This window comes from Pelobates fuscus, chromosome 6 (assembly GCF_036172605.1).
Source record: "Pelobates fuscus isolate aPelFus1 chromosome 6, aPelFus1.pri, whole genome shotgun sequence".
Classification (NCBI taxonomy): Eukaryota; Metazoa; Chordata; class Amphibia; order Anura; family Pelobatidae; genus Pelobates; species Pelobates fuscus.
Window position 1 is genome coordinate 264,502,223 of NC_086322.1, and position 17,924 is coordinate 264,520,146.

The window sequence follows — 17,924 nt, forward strand, 5'->3', positions numbered from 1 at the left end:
CTCATTGCCCTTCATCCCACGGGCAACAGCATCTCTAGGCCCAGCCACATGACTGGACTCAAAGTCGACCAAACCTATGGCTGCAACGAGAACTGTTGTGCAGTTTATACAAGTTCATGTTATGTGTTTTTATTTTATTTTCTTTCAATCACTCGTTACCACATGCTCACATTAAGGGAGGCCATGATAGAACCCAGGCCCTCAGAGGTAACATTACTGATCATCCCGGGCAAACCTTGCAAACACACCAAGCAGCTGAACACATAAATAAATAAGTACATCGCAGATAAATACTTAGGCAACCCCCTCTCTATACCTTCATTATGTTAAAGGACCACTCTAGGCACCCAGACCACTTCAGCTTAATGAAGTGGTCTGGGTGCCAGGTCCAGCTAGGGTTAAACCCTTTTTTTTTTTTTTTTTTAAACATAGCAGTTTCAGAGAAACTGCTATGTTTATAAATGGGTTAAGCCTTCCCCCTAATCCTCTAGTGGCTGTCTCATTGACAGCCGCTAGAGGCGCTTGCGTGATTCTCACTGTGAAAATCACAGTGAGAGCACGCAAGCGTCCATAGGAAAGCATTGTAAATGCTTTCCTATGCGACCGGCTGAATGCGCACGCAGCTCTTGACGCGCGTGCGCATTCAGCGGACAGGGCGGAACGAGGGCGGAACGGAGGCGGAGAGCTCCCCGCCCAGCGCTGGAAAAAGGTACGTTTTAACCCTTTTCCCCTTTCCAGAGCCGGGCGGGAGAGGGGGCCTGAGGGTGGGGGCACCCTCAGGGCACTCTAGTGCCAGGAAAACAAGTGTTTTCCTGGCACTAGAGTGGTCCTTTAACTCCTATGCCTCAAAAATAAAGAGAATAATAAAAAAAAATAATAAAAAATGCACTTTTAAAAGAAAAAAAAAAAAATAGGTATTTCATCTTAATTTCTGCTGTAAAAGAACCACTACAAACAAAAAAAGAAATTAAATTGTCCCCAAGCTTTTATTTACATAGAGCAAAAGAAAACAAAACAAAAAATTAAAAAAAATAAAAGATATTTCACAACAAACTCCCCGAAGACATTAACGATTTTAAAATAATTACATGGAAACATTATTTTACACATTTGAAAATAGGTGAATTGTGAGAGGAGAGGTGGATACGGGTAATTTTGTGAAAATGTAAACTGTAGCTGCACTCTGGGTGAAGACACATTCAAACTTTATGTTTTACAATGACCTCCACCCACGGCAGGACAAAGCACTGCAGACCCCTGTGTCACTGAATGGGTATTAGGAAGGCCCTCTCCAAAATTCTTCAAACTTGTAAATATCAACTAGAAGTGCTGCTCTCAATTAACCTTGTCACAATTTAATGCAACCCCCCCCCCCACCCAAAAAAAAAAACCAACACACTTCCTGTTTATTGATACAGACATGTATAAGGGCATGTATGTGCTTGATGTCGGGCTTGGAAACAGGGAGTTTTACATCTACTTAAAGTGTTCAGTGTTAAACAGAAAGCTTGCAAGAATAAAATAACTAACAGCCATTTTCAGGGCATAACAGTATGAAGCAACACGGGAACCGAAGGTGGGCAGCAGAAGGAAAACAATACAACTCTAAACAACGCAACAAGTGAAGAGCTAAAGATTGGCGTTTTGGTTAAGAACAATAAAACTGGTGGTCAAGCACAGGTGCTTCTAGCAATAGCTTAAAATTCTCGAAGAACCAAACACTCGGAAATTCTATGGAGACAGTGGGTAGCCATTCAAACGTTAAAATCACGTCCCAGAAAAGGAAACTATTCGTACAAAAATATTTGTACGGCATGGAACTCCCTTATTTCCCCAATTTGGCTCACTCAGAGAGATCTGTCACAGCAGAAAGCATCTCAACTGCATAGAAATATGGGAAAGACAAAGTCATTTGCCCATAACACAGTGACAGTGGGGTCTGCAATACAGTATACTTAGTAGAGGTTAGAAACAGAGGCAGCATTAACGGGTTTCATACATTTTAATTTGCAGTGCATTAACATCTGTATAAAAAAAAAATATATATATACAAAGGATTCACAAGATGGGGGTTCTCCGGCTTATTTGCGAGATGTCCGATGCGGCGTCTGCTTCTTCTGCATTTCTATCCGGCAACGGCTGCGCTCATCCAGCCACGGGAGCTCGAAGTTCCTATTTTGGAAAAAAGTGGAGGTAATAAATTACAAAGATTGCGCAAGGCGATTGTCTCCCTGACCCTAAATCTTATTTCAGGTGATGGAATCGAACCGTATTACAACTACCGGTATTTGGTGAATAAATTAGGCATCAGATATCTCTACAGGATGGATGAAGTTTCTTTGCACTTTATGTATGTCTTGCCTCAGTAAATGTGTGATACATGGCGGTTTGTGTGCAGCAGAGATTTAAGTGAGTGCACCTGGATTATGTTATAGACAAACATAGATCTACACCCTTTTACAGCATTTTCTTAATGGGAAACCAGTGATAGGCTGAGAATGCCAGCTGTTGCTCTCAGCCTGTAACCGGCGTTCAAGTGAAAGGTTTACGCAATAAATTTGGGTCCAGAGGACTTTGTGTTTAAACTGTTCGAAAACGGTTTAACCCCACAAAGCGAGACGGCGCCCAGGATCTCCAGACACCATAACTGGCTTCTCGGAGATAAGAAATGAATGCATTCTTTTGTTGTACTGGTTTTAGTTTACATTTCCTGCATTTACTTTGTCTCTAAGTGCTGAATGTTTTTACCAAAATATTTATCTACCATAGATCATTTGAGTCAGAGAGCTTTATCACACTTTTTGTACTTACTGTGGGGTTATTTTTGGCAGAGGACGTCCAAATACAACAACAGGGAGGTAGGGGGTAAGCATTATGGATTCCACTGTGGAGAGAGAAACCGATAGTTAGAGGGCACGCATCAGAGAAATACTATTGTGGTCCACACACCAACACAAACAGAAGGGACAGAGATGTCATGGGAAGTACACATCCATAGCTGGCAATTAAACCTTTTCTCAATCGCAGCGCTGGTCTTCTCAGTGACGCTTTGCCTCTTGAGATTGGGGATCTCTGCCAATCCAATGCTTTTCTTTAAGAAAGCATTGAGGCTATAGCACATGTGTGACAAAATGCTGTGCTGCGCCAATCCGATTGGCTCTGATAATATCGGGTTTTAATAGAGTTTTACTCTGCTTTTATGGACGCACCTCTAGCACTAGAGGTATGTTAACAATGCAAAGAAAAAAAATTCTGAAGATTGAGATGAAGTGGTCTGGGTGCCCACTGTGTCCCTTTATCTGTCCTCTTACAGCTGTGCTTAAGATACAAATATTACTGAGATCTTCCCATCTCAGTTTATAGTATAGGGACATAATTAAAATAATTAAGCTATTGTAGTGAGGATTGTTGGGAGAAAGAGAAACGTAAGAAATTAACCCCTAAGGACACAACTTCAAGGAACACTATAGTCACCTAAATTACTTTAGCTAAATAAAGCAGTTTTAGTGTATAGATCATTCCCCTGCAATTTCACTGCTCAATTCATTGTCATTTAGGAGTTAAATCACTTTGTTTCTGTTTATGCAGCCCTACTAGCCACACCTCCCCTGGCTATGATTGACAGAGCCTGCATGAAAAAAAAACTGGTTTCACTTTCAAACAGATATAATTTACCTTAAATAATTGTATCTCAATATCTAAATTGAACTTTAATCACATATAGGAGGCTCTTGCAGGGTCTAGCAAGCTATTAACATAGCAGGGGATAAGAAAATCTTAATTAAACAGAACTTGCAATAAAGAAAGCCTAAATAGGGCTCTCTTTACAGGAAGTGTTTATGGAAGGCTGTGCAAGTCACATGCAGGGAGGTGTGACTAGGGTTCATAAACAAAGGGATTTAGCTTCTAAATGACAGAGGATTGAGCAGTGAGGCTGCAGGGGCATGTTCTATACACCAAAACTGCTTCATTAAGCTAAAGTTGTTCAGTTGTTTTTAGTGTCCCTTTCAATAAATAAAAAGTAATCATGGCTGAAATGTCCTTGCGGGGTTAAAAAGTTTATTGTGGTTTGTTTGTTTTTGAGTGGAAGATTTCCTTTATCCTAACTTATTTGAACTCTGATCAGGATTTCTCAAAACCAGACAATATCAGTTTTAGAAACCTTATCCAAACAAAGACTGATACAACGTCCTCTATCACTATTTTTGAGGACACTTCCAACATGTGCATTGAAATCATACTTTGGTATAAGTTAACTTTCTTATAAGACATATTCTAAGTATGTACTCAGCTTAGCTAGCGTTGCTGACATCACTCTGCCCTAGATCCAATCTATCCTGTTACTATACTCCCTTTAGCACGGCTTTGAAATACTACACAGATAATAAAAACACTGCAGCACTGACCCAGGAAGCACCTCTCGCAGCCATCTAAGGAGTGGCTAGTGGAGGTATCCCTAGGCTGTAATGTACATACTGCAATTTCTCTAAATAAAAAAAAATAAAAAACAGTGTTTACTGCAAAAAAAGCCTGAAGGGAACGATTATACTCACCAGATATACTCAACAAATCCAATAAGCTGTATTATGTAAACTTTAGATATTTTTGTTGTCCTTGATTGTATTTGTAATACATTATAAAAGAAAAATGTTAATAAAGATATCTATCTGAGAGAGAGAGAGAGAGAGAGAGAGAGAGAGAGAGAGAGAGAGAGAGAGAGAGAGAGAGAGAGAGAGAGAGAGAGAGAGAGAGAGAGAGAGAGAGAGAGAGAGAGAGAGAGAGAGAGAGAGAGAGAGAGAGAGAGAGAGAGAGAGAGAGAGAGAGAGAGAGAGAGAGAGAGAGAGAGAGAGAATTCAGAAATGATGATTGCACTCCTCGGTCTTCATTAAAATCCAAACATTTATTGGGTATACATTAAAATAGAATCAACGTTTCAGCCCCTCTGGAGGGCTTTCTTCAGGATCAAAAAAATACACCGGGTATGTATTTTTTTGATCCTGAAGAAAGCCCTCCAGAGGGGCTGAAACGTTGATTCTATTTTAATGTATACCCAATACATTTTTTGGATTTTAATGAAGACCGAGGAGTGCAATCATCATTTCTGAATACATTGTATTACAACAGCCTGCTGATTTATGATATATATAAATAATAAAAAGTAAACTTTAGATTTTGACACACTCACCATCTTCAAGCTCTGGGAAGAAGGAGGTAACTTCCGGCTCGCTTTCTTGACTGCCCTTCTTCTTGTACATCCTGAGCTGCAGTCTCTGTAAGATCCTCTGCTCTCGGATTCTCTGTATGTCCCACCTGCAACAAGCACAAACAAAGAAGAACATTATATTAAGACTACAGAACCATTTAAAAAAAAGAAAACTCTCCCAACAGCAGTGCATCTTGCAAGGTGTGACTTCTTACCTCTTCCTCCTTTTTTCATCCAGCTCTAACTTGGCATGTCTTTTTGCAAATACTGCATCATCGAGGTTCTGACAATAAACCGGAAACATTTGTTGGAGTTAGCAATTTTTTGGTGTTTGTTTTTTTATTTTTATTTTTTATAAATTCAAGGTTTTCATCATCTTACAAACCATAGTAATTATGTGGGCTTACACGGAAAAGAAAAAAAATACACTATACGGAACAATAGATACACCTCAGGAATACTCAAAACAAGTGATATGGGTGTGCTTTAACAGAAATCACACAAATTCAGGGATGGTAATAAAATGGGTCATAACTAAGCCAAGAGCAACACATTTGTTTACAGAGAACAGTCTTACACTCTGTATTGGTTTATTGGTTTGAAGAATACCAGGAGCTCAATAGTGATGGACATTGAGAGAAACCAATGCCTCATTCTCTATTTATTAAACCAGCCTTATAGCTGTTATTTTCAACGGACTACATTTTTTCTGGTATCCCAATTCTGTCCTCTTTAAAAAAAATACAAAACACACAAACATTTCACTACATCCCACCTACATGGCACACTTCCTAACCCTTAAACGAAGATCTTGTCTTAAAGAAACACAATAGCGGTAGGAATACAAATATGTTTGGGTGACTGAACCAGCAGTGCCAGGGTAAAAAATAAAATAAAACTATTTAGCTGATGTCTCTTTTCTCCCTCTCAGCGCCAGTCTCCTCGGTGAAGCTTTGGCTCTTTGACCGAAATCATCAAGAGTGATGATCTGTCAATTCAATACTTTCCCATAGAAAAGCAATGAAAGGCTGGTGCGCATGTGCAGCAAAACACCACACTGCACCAATCAGATGGGCTCTTTGAGATCCTCTGATTGAAATAGAGTTTTACTCTGCTATTTTTACCGAAGCGCCGCTTTTGGCTTTATGACAGCCATTAGTGGCAGCTTAACCCATCACAGAAAGAATTGCTGTTTTACAGCTGCAGGGTTAAAATGGTGGGCACATGGCACCCAGATCACTTGTAGTTTGGAGGACTCCTTTTAAAGAAGCACCACAATTTATAGAGAGAGACTGGCTATGACTCCTGTAGATTCCACACAAGAAAACAAATAAGATCTAATCTTAGATGTCAAACACCATGAACCAGCCACAGCACCATAACTACTTATCTTACCTCTGGGACGTCAGAAGCACTCAGGTCCTGCAGAGGTTCAATAGGATGCTCTCTCCACGAAGGGACTAAAAGAGAGTAAATTAAAATAAACCTCATGTCACATGCCTAGCTCCAATATTAGCTATGCGGTGAGGACTCTGCTTGGATAAAGTGCCCTTAATGTTTAAGTTAGAATAATAAAAAATGCTAAATGTAGAACCAGTCTATGAAATAGGTCGTCATAAAGCCAAAGAAACACTGTGGCTGGTTTTTAGGCATTTTTGCCAATCTAAACTCTCACTATTATTATTATGGCCATTTATATAGCGCCAACAGATTCTGTAGCGCTTTACAATATTAAGAGGGGGGGAGGGGTGGTTTAACTATAAATAGGACAATTACAGGAATGATAGGTTAAATAGGGCCCTGCTCAAAACAAGCTTACAGTCACTACAGCTTCTATTGTTATAACAAAAAAACCTCCCCAGAAATTCGACTTTCCCCACATTAGCCTTTTCTTAAAACCTCTCCCTTAAACGTCACTTACAATTTCACAAGTTCTTCCTAGAACTGATGCTATAGCTCTATGCAGTGGTTCCCTATAGTTCCTCCCTACTGCTAGGTGCTGAGAAAGGGCATTGCCCTAGCACCCAAGGCACTGCGTATTTTGCTAAACACGCCACTAGGCATTTCACCTGAACTATAATAATAAAGAAAGGCTTGAAAGAGCAGCTGTTGATTCCACGCACACCCTATTGAATCTGGTCATCTGTGTGTGCAGAAATGATTGCTCCAGGAATACAATGGTCTGGTTTTGTCTATGCACTCTGATTGCAGCTGTGGTCTAACTGGCTCGCAACACTAAATAAGCCACCAAATTAAATGTCAGCTTCATATAAAGCATCGTTTAACACACATTCACATCCCAGACAAGTCAGCTGACCTATTGTCCCCTTTGATTTCTCAGAGTGCAGCAGTGAAAGCAGAGTCAAAGATTCTGGAGCAGAAGTCCTGGCAACAGAATATTCACTGTATACTTAGACCTGTCATGCAAACAAGCCTGGAGTCTTCCAGAATGTGCTTAGTATATTGTGACCTTACTTTACCTACAGGTTAAAAATGTTCTAGGATTTCATCACCTGTCATAATGTATATTGTGTATGTTACTTTATAAAACTGATCTATTTTTGAGCATTTGGGCCATTTATAAAGGGGGGAGGATGAAATTAGGCCTGTACTTGGCACTTCAAGTAGAGAAGTACGCTGAAATTTTTGTAATTTTTTTTAAATGAATATTATACACACACATATGTATAAGTTGATCAGTCTCATATACACTGATCAGCCACAACATTAAAAATCATCTGGCTAATATCGTGTAGATCCCCCCTCGTGTTGCCAAACCAGCTCTGATGCATTGAGGTATGGACTCTGAACATGTCCTGTGGTATCTAGCACAAAGACATTAGCAGAAGATCATGTAAGTCCTGCAAGTTGAGATGTGGGGCCTCCATGGATCAGAATTGTTGTTCCAGCACAATCAATCGGATAAAATCTGGTGAATTTGGAAGCCAAGGTAACACTCTGTCATGTCCCTCAAAACATTCCTCAACAATTGTTCATCGTGACATGGTGCATTATCCTGCTGAAAGAGGCCACTGCCATCTGGAAACACCATTGCTATGAAGGGATGTACATGGTCTGCAACAATCTCTAGGTAGGTGGTACATGTCAATGTAACATCCACATGAATGCCAGTAGCCAAGGTTTCCCAGCAGAACATTGCCCTGAGCATAACACTGCCTCCACCTGCCTACCATCTTCCCATAGTGCATCCTGCTGCCATCTCTTCCCCAGATAAACGATGCACATACACCCGGCCATCTACCTGATCTAAAAGAAACCGGGATTCATCAGACAAGGCGACCCTTCTTCCATTGCTCCATGGTCCAGTTCTGACACTCACTTCCCTATTAAAGGCGCTTTCAGTGACAGGGGTCATTATGGGCACACTGAATTGCCTGCGGCTATGCAGTCCCATACCCAGCAATCAGTAATGCACTGTGTGTTCTGACACCTTTCTATCACGGTTAGCATTATATTTTTCAGCAATTTGAGCTAGAATAACTGTGTGATTGAACCAGAAGGGCTAGCCTTCGCTCCCCACATGCATCAATGGCCCTGACGGCTGTTCACCGTTTGTCCATCCTCGCACCACTTTTGGTAGCGACGAACCACTGCATACTAGGAACACCCCAAAAGACTTGTAGTTTTGGAGATGCTCTCAACCAGTCATCTAGCTATCCCTATTTTGCCCTTTGTGAAAGTCACTCAGATCTTCTCTCTTGCCCATTGTTCCTACTTCCAACACTTTAAATACAAGAACTGACTGTTCACTTGGTGCAGAATATATCCCACCCCTTGATCTCAGGTTTTAATGTTGTAGCTGATCAGTATAATATTGACACACTTTTACACTTGGTGCCCCTTGGTGCCATTGGCCAACCAGGCTTGCAGTGGTGAGTAGTTTGAAACCTAGCTAGTAGAACAGGAACCGTGATTTTGGTTTTATTCTCTCTCTTTCTTTCTTCTGGTTTAATTCTACTGGATTGTAAATCTCCCTAGCACATCCTAACAATGGGAAATTTTAATGGAAAACAATTCTTCCAAACCCTTCCTATATTTTGCATGCACAAATAAGAACAGCAAAAAAAAAAAAAAAAAAGTGTTTTTTAAAAATTGATCCACTTCTATGATTCCGTGTGTAGCACTGTACACAGATGGCACAGTTTACATTGCGTGCATCTGTGAGATTTGCTTTTAGGGACAGTGCTCACTCTGCAGACATAAACAGCACAATCAGAGGGCTGTGACGCATCACAAATCATTCAGAAATACAGAGAGTGGTAAAAAAAAAAAAATAAATAAATAAAACCTTAATAGAAGCTTTTCCAATCAGTGTAGTCATGCATGCCTAGTAATGGAACGTTCTACCATTTGACAGCCCAAAACCCAAAGGCAGAGCAACTGCACTAAGAAGTAGAGAAATATAAACTTAAAGGGATGACTAACTAAATATAAAAATGATTTTGGAGACACTCATACTAGCTAATTTTTAGATAGCTGAAAAGAGAGTATTTTAAACCGGAACTCCCATGAATTTATGCTCCGTAATGTTTCTACATCATTTCACCTCCAGCTAGATTCTGATTTGATTGTTGGAGTTTCCTTTTTTCTATCTCTGTCTTACATGAGCAATGTACAATTTGTGTCTATTTACATTAAATATGAGCACTAAAAGGTAATGTAAGATTTGCTAATTTCTGGTTCCGAAGGTATATTTATGCCTAGAACAGGTGGGCCTGGGTCTAGAGCCGTTTGATCCCTTTTTATTATTCATATAATATGTTTACACCTTGTTGCTGCTTCTCTGTGCAAAGCACTAGGAGGCCAGCCCCTCTGCCGCCCTCTAGTGTAGTTAAGTGATATATTTAAACATAAATAAATGAGCCAGGCAGCTAACGGTTACCACTGCACCAACACCGAGAGTCAGTCGCTTGGTTAACAATTTAGTAACTTCTTGAATTATAGTGAAATAAGGTTATATTCCAGCAAACCCAACATGTTACTGCTGACACGGATGAACTGGGAATAGAGTAAGACATGAGAGTGTGTGTGTGTGTGTGTGTGTGTGTGTTGCTTTTTGAATATGTATGTGTAAATAGGAGTGTGAGCAGATTTTTATGTATATATGAATGTGGCTTGTTAATACTGGTGTGAGCCTGTATTGCAATTGTAATAAAAATAATTTAAAAAAATGTATGCCCATAATTTCTAATAGCCTATTTCATTGAATATTTAAATGTTACAAACCTATATTTCTATAGCTTTAGTGTCATTGTCCCTATTTATAGAGGTGTCCCCCTGTGTGCGTGATAAAAATAATAAAGTGATCCGCAGAGGTGAGTTTTGCTTGCTCAGTGCTGCAGAAGCACCTCTAGTGGCGGTCTTTCAGAGGTGTATTCAACCACTGCAATGTTTTACATGGATACTGCACCTAAACCACTTCATTAAGATAAAGAGGTCTGGGTGACTTTAGTGATCTTTTAAATGAATGGATCACTCACTCATTCTTAAGCAGACTGTGAAAGTACTATAGTGCAAATTCTGTGATATGATGTGTTTCCTTGAGTCCGGTGGAAAGCACAGAGTAGCTTTACCATGGAGTGTAGTCTCAGTGGCAAGTTGCTATAGTGTGGTCTGTAAAATCACATGGCCATTACACCGATAGAATGCCGTGCGTGCCATCGCTGTGCAGCACAGTGAAATAGCAACAAGCTATGTGAAAAACATTGGGTTACACTGACAAAGGGTGTAAAACATTTCCCTCGGTTAGAAAAAATGGTAAACAAAGCTAGGCAAACAAATGTTTAGCCTGTTTTTTAAGAGTCAATGCACGTCAGATAACAGAAATGCACAAATATTGCAGGTTTCTTGGTAAACAAATGTTTACAAATTTTTTTTCTAAAATGTCCCTCCCTTTGCATTCTGGAAAACCAACCCCACATCAAAACGACAAAAGCTTGGGTGGTTTCTTACTTGCCACACTCTCTTCTTTCTTGGGGGATGGTTCCCTCAGTGGGGATGGAGGTGGCTGATGCCAACGGCTGAGATACATGTCCGTGGTGCAAAGGTAGGGAAGGGACTCTGCCTCACTAGGGTGTGGGTTGCTGTCCTTTAGCAAGTGAGATACAGGGCTACCCCATGAGGGTCTTAGGGGAGTGTCCACAGGAGAATGTGATTTTTCTGGGGTCTCCTTGCTGCGTAGTTCCCGTTGGCATGCAGACTCAGACAGGGAGCCCCCTGGTTCAGCATCCTCTTCCTGTGTCAAAGTCATTGGGGTCTTGCCTTTCATTTTCGCAAAGTGTGACGTCAATCTTTTGACTGACGTCCTGTGCTCAGAAGTACTGAAAGCAGATTTCCTGTTAGGGTACAAAGACAGCCTATCAAATTAAAGAAAATGCAAAAACAACAACAACAAAATCCACATGCTTTCTTTTGACCCTCATAGAGAAACTCTAAGCATCATAACATATGCGCTCTGTATCGATTATAGTGCCAGATGCTTCTTATCCCCATCTTCCCTTACCTATCTATTTCACATAAATCCCAAACTCAGACAGTAACTTGTGTTTTACACAAATCTGTCCAGCTACTATATATGCACACTGGGCGAGCATAGGCTATAAACGTACCAACCTAAACAGAATCCATCATTTTCAGCCTCCTGGGGCACAGCTGTGTAGTCACATCAGTGTCACCATTCATAAAGCTACGAATGGAGCTACCAGTAATCAGGTTATGCAGCCCTTTCCATTCACATTTTGATGAATGGAATTTTTGTTGAGTGTCTATGATACTTAAATCTCATGTCCATTGGAAATGAGAACAGCATTGCTTACTATTTAGGGGTAAAGGGGAAAAATGGTATTCAGTTTCCAAATTGCTGCACTGATTACTAAAAGACTATTTTCCCCATTTACCTGTAGTTGCATTACTGTGCCATGGGTAGCAAATACGTCACCAGTTACTGACAGATTGAACAGAAAAATATTGAAATCCATATATCTTTCCACAATGCAATCTCTACATATAATAAAGGAATGCACTTTTACATCAACTGTTTATTAGTTTTCATTACTCTCAGGACTTGAGTCTAAATGTGTTTTATAAATTTACATACAGGTTTACATCAATAAAATAAAAAAACAACGTTTCGACCCCACCTGGGCCTTTACCAAGATAAACCAATACAGTGCAATGTGTCTTCTATAGAGAATTTAGAAATCCTTCTCACCAATAACCAACCCGGTATGTGATCTGCGCATATGGAGACGCAATACAGTGACGTGTGCGTGACCGGCGTCTGTGATGCCATAGAAGCCATATGTGTGAAGATACTAAAGTAAAACAAACATTCGTATCTTACTATATATTAATCTGTAAAATTGTTTAAACTCATTAAAAACTTAATGAATTTAAAACCATGAATCCTAACTAGACTATCTAGCGTCTTTTGTTTATGTAACCTATGAATAAATAATTTTTTTGTGAAATTTACACGTCGTTAGATTTTTACGTTGTTTAACTTGGTCATCAGTTTTACTAGATTAATGTACAGTAAGATATGAATGTTCCACATTAGTATCTTCACATATATGGTTTCTATGGCATCACAGACGCTGGCCACGCACACATCTGTGTATGGCGTCTTCCAGCAAATGGAGTCTCCATATGCTCAGATCACACACCGGGTCAATTATTGGTAAGTAGGATTCTAATATATTTATTTATATAAATAAATAAAACACATCGCACTGTATTGGACTACCTTGATAAAGGCCCAGTTGGGGCTGAAACGTTGATGTATTTTTTATATCTTTTTGTTTTTTTATGTCGTTTTACAAACCTTTTGTGTCCTTTCGCATTGCGGCCATAAGAAAAAGGTTTTGGAATATGGCCACTCAAGCAAGGAGTGTCCTCAAGGGGAAATTCCCCACCCCCTGCACTCTCTGGGAGAGGACCTTCTGGCATGTCGCCGTCCGGTTCGCGGCTCTGAGACGTGCGCTGTTTGTCTTTCTCACTATCCTTTCTCACCAGCTGCATGCGCCTTTCCATCCGCTCAATGCGGGCCAGGAGCTGGATGTTGGAAAAGAAGATGGACACAATGAGGAAAGCAGTATGAGATGGGTACAGGGTAATGTCTGTATACCAGTACGGAGCAAAACTGCGTTGTGGAAACATACAGGAAAGATAGGGAAGTTCATCTACTGAATACGTGGGATTAAATCTGTACTACCAACAAATTAAGAGATCTTCGCTTATCAACACCTCAACCTTACACTTAAGCAAGACTTAAGAGTTCTTAAAAGGCAACAGCAAAATAGATGCACTAACTGGTTTGCCCCATATTCATGCTTCTCCAACTGTATGACCTAGCACACATTCATTTACTACACATCATACATTGGTGCCTTTAGAGGAGTGCCAATACAAACAAGGGGTGAAGATCAAATTGGAGAATCTTCACACAGGACATTCCTGTAGTATTTGTCAGTGGGCCTGTAAAGCCTGACCGCCTACTTATGTGTTTCAAAAATTTGGGGGAAATATTTGATCACTATACAAACACACATGATGTAAATGCAGAGCAAAGTAAAAAAAACAACAAAAAATATAGGGAAGAAAGAAAAGTTTGAGGGGGAAGAGAAAGTAAGTGAGAGGGGAAAAAATGGAAAAGGAAGAGAGGAAGGGATAAGACAAACACACAGTGCAGATTTTACAGCCACATTTAGCCTGCATTGCACCAAATCAGTGTGTGAGACAGACACCTCTATACCAGCCAGGAGACCTGCTGGGGATAGAGGGATCTCAACCACCACCTCTAATGGGCGCCAAACAGAATACATAGACAAGGTAGAGAAGGGGGTAGTATTATTATTATTATTAACGGCATTTAAATAGCGCCAACATATTCCGCTGTGCTTTACAATAATGTCATGGGGAGAATCTAACAATAAATGAGAAAACAGAACGTTACAGGAACAATAGGTTGATGAAGACACTGCTCAAACGGGCTTACAATCTAGAGGTATAAAAGCAAACATTTAGATTGTATAAAATATGCAAAATAAACCATGTGGGGTTAAGCATACAAATAAAACCTGCTCAAATGCCTAGAATCCATTCGTCGCACTAGAGTTTTAACCATTTCAGTGCTAAAGGCCTGTATCTATGTGCTCTACAAACTTCTGGAGACAGAAGGGTTAACAGAGAATGTTAAAGGGGCTGTTAATCCCTGCACTACCACTCAAGAGCTGTGGTCATTTTAACAGTACAGACACCCTCTGAATTTCATATGCTCCAGCAAACTAGCAGATGCCATTGACCCTTAACACTCCTGCAAAACCGGACAGAGTCCACTCTCCTGCGGGTTCCCAAAATAAATATAAAACCAGAAATTCCCTACCACCACCCCCTTACTTTTAACAAACCTTAAATCCATGGTATCTCCCCTCCATTCCGTTGCCATGGCAGCCCATTTAAACCTCCCTCCCTTCCTCCAATGCCATGATGGTCCTGTGTGATTCTCATGAATGTGCATGCTGGAGAAAAGGGGAGGGGGGTGAAAAGATGTAGAGAAGGGGGAGGGGAGCGAGTGTGTGGGGGGAGAGATGGGGAAGGGAGGGGGCATTACCTCAGCCTGTGTGGTTCCTTCCTATGGAGGGCTGGGGAGGGAGATCTAGCATTACTGCATATAAGCACTAGCTCTCACAGCCACACTCCATATCTCCCTCAAATGCCTTCGTTTTAGTTCACTCACTTTCCACTATAAATCCAGCTCTCTCACACACACAAAAAAAAGTATACACTCTATGGTTTCCCTCCCCCCCAGCCTAGCCGCAAGACACACAAAATAGCAGTACCAACAGTATAGCAGGAGAGATACAAATGTGTGTTGGGGATATAAAAGTCTGTGAAATGATGGGGTATTCAAGTTACAGAGCAAGTAAAAAATTGGGGATTTAAATTCTATTTGATGCATGCTGTGGGTAGCTAATCTATCAAATGCTATTTAATAAGCAAATTTACAGTTCGCTGTTCATTTCTTATCAAAATATGCTTCACATCTAAATGCAAGCAGGGCCTTACTAAGTTAACAGAGGAAAAAATTCTTATAGCCTGGTATGGAAGGGATTTCAAAAAAAATTTAAAAAAAATGTTTAAAAAAAAAAGTATAAAAGATTGTGTTTGTTATTTTAAAGTAAGAATTTCACAATTAGGTTGATACATATTTTAAACACAGTTGCAGATCACGTGTATACCTGAGGAGGCCTAAAAATGAGTAAATCACATTAAAAAGAACACATTCATTTCCCCCCTCCCCCCAAAGCTGCCTAAATAATGTATGCTTTAAGGGGTGTATCAAATAGTTTACTGTAAGTTGGCGTTCCAGAATAGTTTACAAGCGTTACACAACCCACGCTTGAACGTGAAATACATGTGAGCTGGGGGAAGGCACAGAGAGTACACTAGTAGCTGGGGGTAGGCCTAGTATAGAGTATACTGTAGCTTTAACAAGGCAGGCCATTTTTAAGAAAGACTTTGCATGTCAAACAGATAAAATGCTAACCATCTCCCCCCCCCCCCCCCCCCCCCAACCCTCAGTTAATGTGTACAACTAGTCTGATAAAATAATAATCAGACTAACTAGCCTGTTACTTAAGTTAATAATGTACAAACAACCACATAACATGTGTAGTCATACATCCTTTACTGGCTTAGTTATTACATCAAGATATTGATTCATCAGACCTGAATTAAAACAACTTTATTAACCCAGTCAACATAAAGTAAATAACCTATATAATTTCTGTGTATAACAATGTAAATTTAGCTCTCAGAAAATAGATCAACACCACAAGACCCTAATGTTATAGATTTTATAAATAACTACATGCAGGTGCCTCAGAATGTCAAATTCTAGCTTATCTGTTTTAGGCAAGTAATCACTTTTGCACTTGTCTTTCCATGAGGTCTTTAAGGTGATATAATCTGCTACAAGATACATTAACATAACAATCAATCCCTGTCTGATCTGTCAGCACTCAAAATAAAGTTTACTGTCAGTCCGTTTGCTACCAACACACACACACACACACACACAGTATTGAAGTATTGTTTTAAAAGCTAGTAAATGATATGAAGATAGTGAACTGTACTATACGAAGTTACCTTATATGCCTTTTATAGACGTGTGTGTGTGTGTATATATATATATATATACACACACACGGTTTGTAGCAGGCAGAGCTTTAATAATACGACAATGACCTGTAATAAAGCAGTTTAATGCTGTGTTTTCCTTTATAATCACACCATGTACACTGCATTTACTAGGATACTTTGGGGCCCTGAAACCATGTTTACAGATACAAGGAATAACCTACATCCCGGTATCCTAGCCCGGTGTAGGCCCAGCCCCCTGTACCCCAGCCCCCGGTATCCTAGCCCGGTGTAGGCCCAGCCCGGTACAGACCCAGTCCCCGGTACCCCAGCCCCCGGTACAGACCCAGTCCCCGGTACCCCAGCCCCCGGTACAGACCCAGTCTCCGGTACCCCAGCCCCCGGTACAGACTTAGTCTCCGGTACCCCAGCCCCCGGTATAGACCCAGTCCCCGGTATAGACCCAGCCCGGTACAGACCCAGTCCCCGGTATCCCAGCCCGTTACAGCCCCAGTCCCCGGTGTAGACCCAGTCCCCGGTGTAGACCCAGTCCCCGGTGTAGACCCAGTCCCCGGTGTAGACCCAGTCCCCGGTGTAGACCCAGTCCCCGGTGTAGACCCAGTCCCCGGTGTAGACCCAGTCCCCGGTGTAGACCCAGTCCCCGGTCTCTGGTACTCTCTCCCCCGGCTCTTACCGTGTCCTTCTCGGCCCTGAGCTCGCCGATTTCCCGCTCCCGGTCCTGGATCCGCTGCTGTTGCTGCTCGATGAGGTCCAGCTGGAGGAGGACGATCTGTTTGAGGCAGGCCCCGGTTCCCGCTCCCCCTCTCAGCGGCGGCGGCCTCCAGCGGGGAGGACCGGGGGCCGAGCTGTTGGTGGCCGGGGCCTGCCCTTGCCCGGTGGCCGCCGTTGTAGCCGCCCCGGCCCCGGTTACCGCCGCTCCGGCAGCTCCCCCGGCCCCTTTGTCCGCCAGTGCCCCCGCCTCGCTGCCGAGCTTGCCGCACGGATCGCTGGGCCCGGCCTGCCGCTTCCCCCGCTCCCCGGTCCGGTGCTCGCAATGCGGCCTAGTCCAACCCGCAAGCCCCGCGCTTTCCTGAGGCTCTTCCCCCGGCGAGGGGTCGTCGGGCCTCGGGCGATACGCGCTGGATCTCATGCTCATAACGCTGCCTCGGGCCCGGCATCCTCCTGCTGCCTCGACTGAGGGGAGGAGGCCGCGGCCCCCCGGGCTCAGAGTACGGAGAACCGAGGAGGAGGATCCACCACAAGATGGCGACCGGGGCAGCCGAGTGTGGCTTTCTACAGAGAGGAGGGAAGGTCCCAGCTCAGAGCATGGGCCCCGCCGGGCCGGCCCTGGACAGCCGACTAACACAGCATTAATGGGCACTGCTGGGGTGTCAGGGCCGGGAGACCACAGGGGAGATCCGAAACTCGGGATAAAATGGACAAACTGTGTGTAAAATAAATAAATAAACAATAAATAAATAATAAATCTGTAAGGGGCTTATTCACTAAACAACAACTTGTAGTGAATTGAAATGCAAACACACAAAATGCACTCAAACTC

General features: G+C 41.9%; 1 protein-coding gene across 1 annotated transcript; it reads right to left on the minus strand.

Moving 5' to 3' along the window:
* Positions 1–1,013: 1,013 nt before the first annotated feature.
* MSL1 (MSL complex subunit 1) lies at positions 1,014–17,793 on the minus strand. Its single transcript, XM_063459080.1, has 8 exons — positions 17,058–17,793; positions 13,047–13,276; positions 11,177–11,559; positions 6,599–6,663; positions 5,419–5,486; positions 5,186–5,310; positions 2,812–2,884; positions 1,014–2,172 (listed from the first exon to the last, which is right to left on the minus strand). The coding sequence occupies exons 1-8, from the start codon at positions 17,517–17,519 to the stop codon at positions 2,082–2,084; spliced, it is 1,497 nt and encodes a 498-aa protein (XP_063315150.1). The 5' UTR covers positions 17,520–17,793; the 3' UTR covers positions 1,014–2,081.
* Positions 17,794–17,924: the final 131 nt, after the last annotated feature.

Excerpts from the sequence above, each read along its gene's own strand:
- MSL1 (XM_063459080.1), bottom strand. The coding sequence starts at position 17,519 with ATGAGCATGAGATCCAGCGCGTATCGCCCGAGGCCCGACGACCCCTCG. Across the intron at positions 13,277-17,057 it reads TCAGGGCCGAGAAGGACACG|CTCCTGGCCCGCATTGAGCG; the intron begins GTAAGAGCCGGG and ends TCCAACATCCAG. Across the intron at positions 2,885-5,185 it reads CTTCCCAGAGCTTGAAGATG|TGGAATCCATAATGCTTACC; the intron begins GTGAGTGTGTCA and ends CTCTCTCCACAG.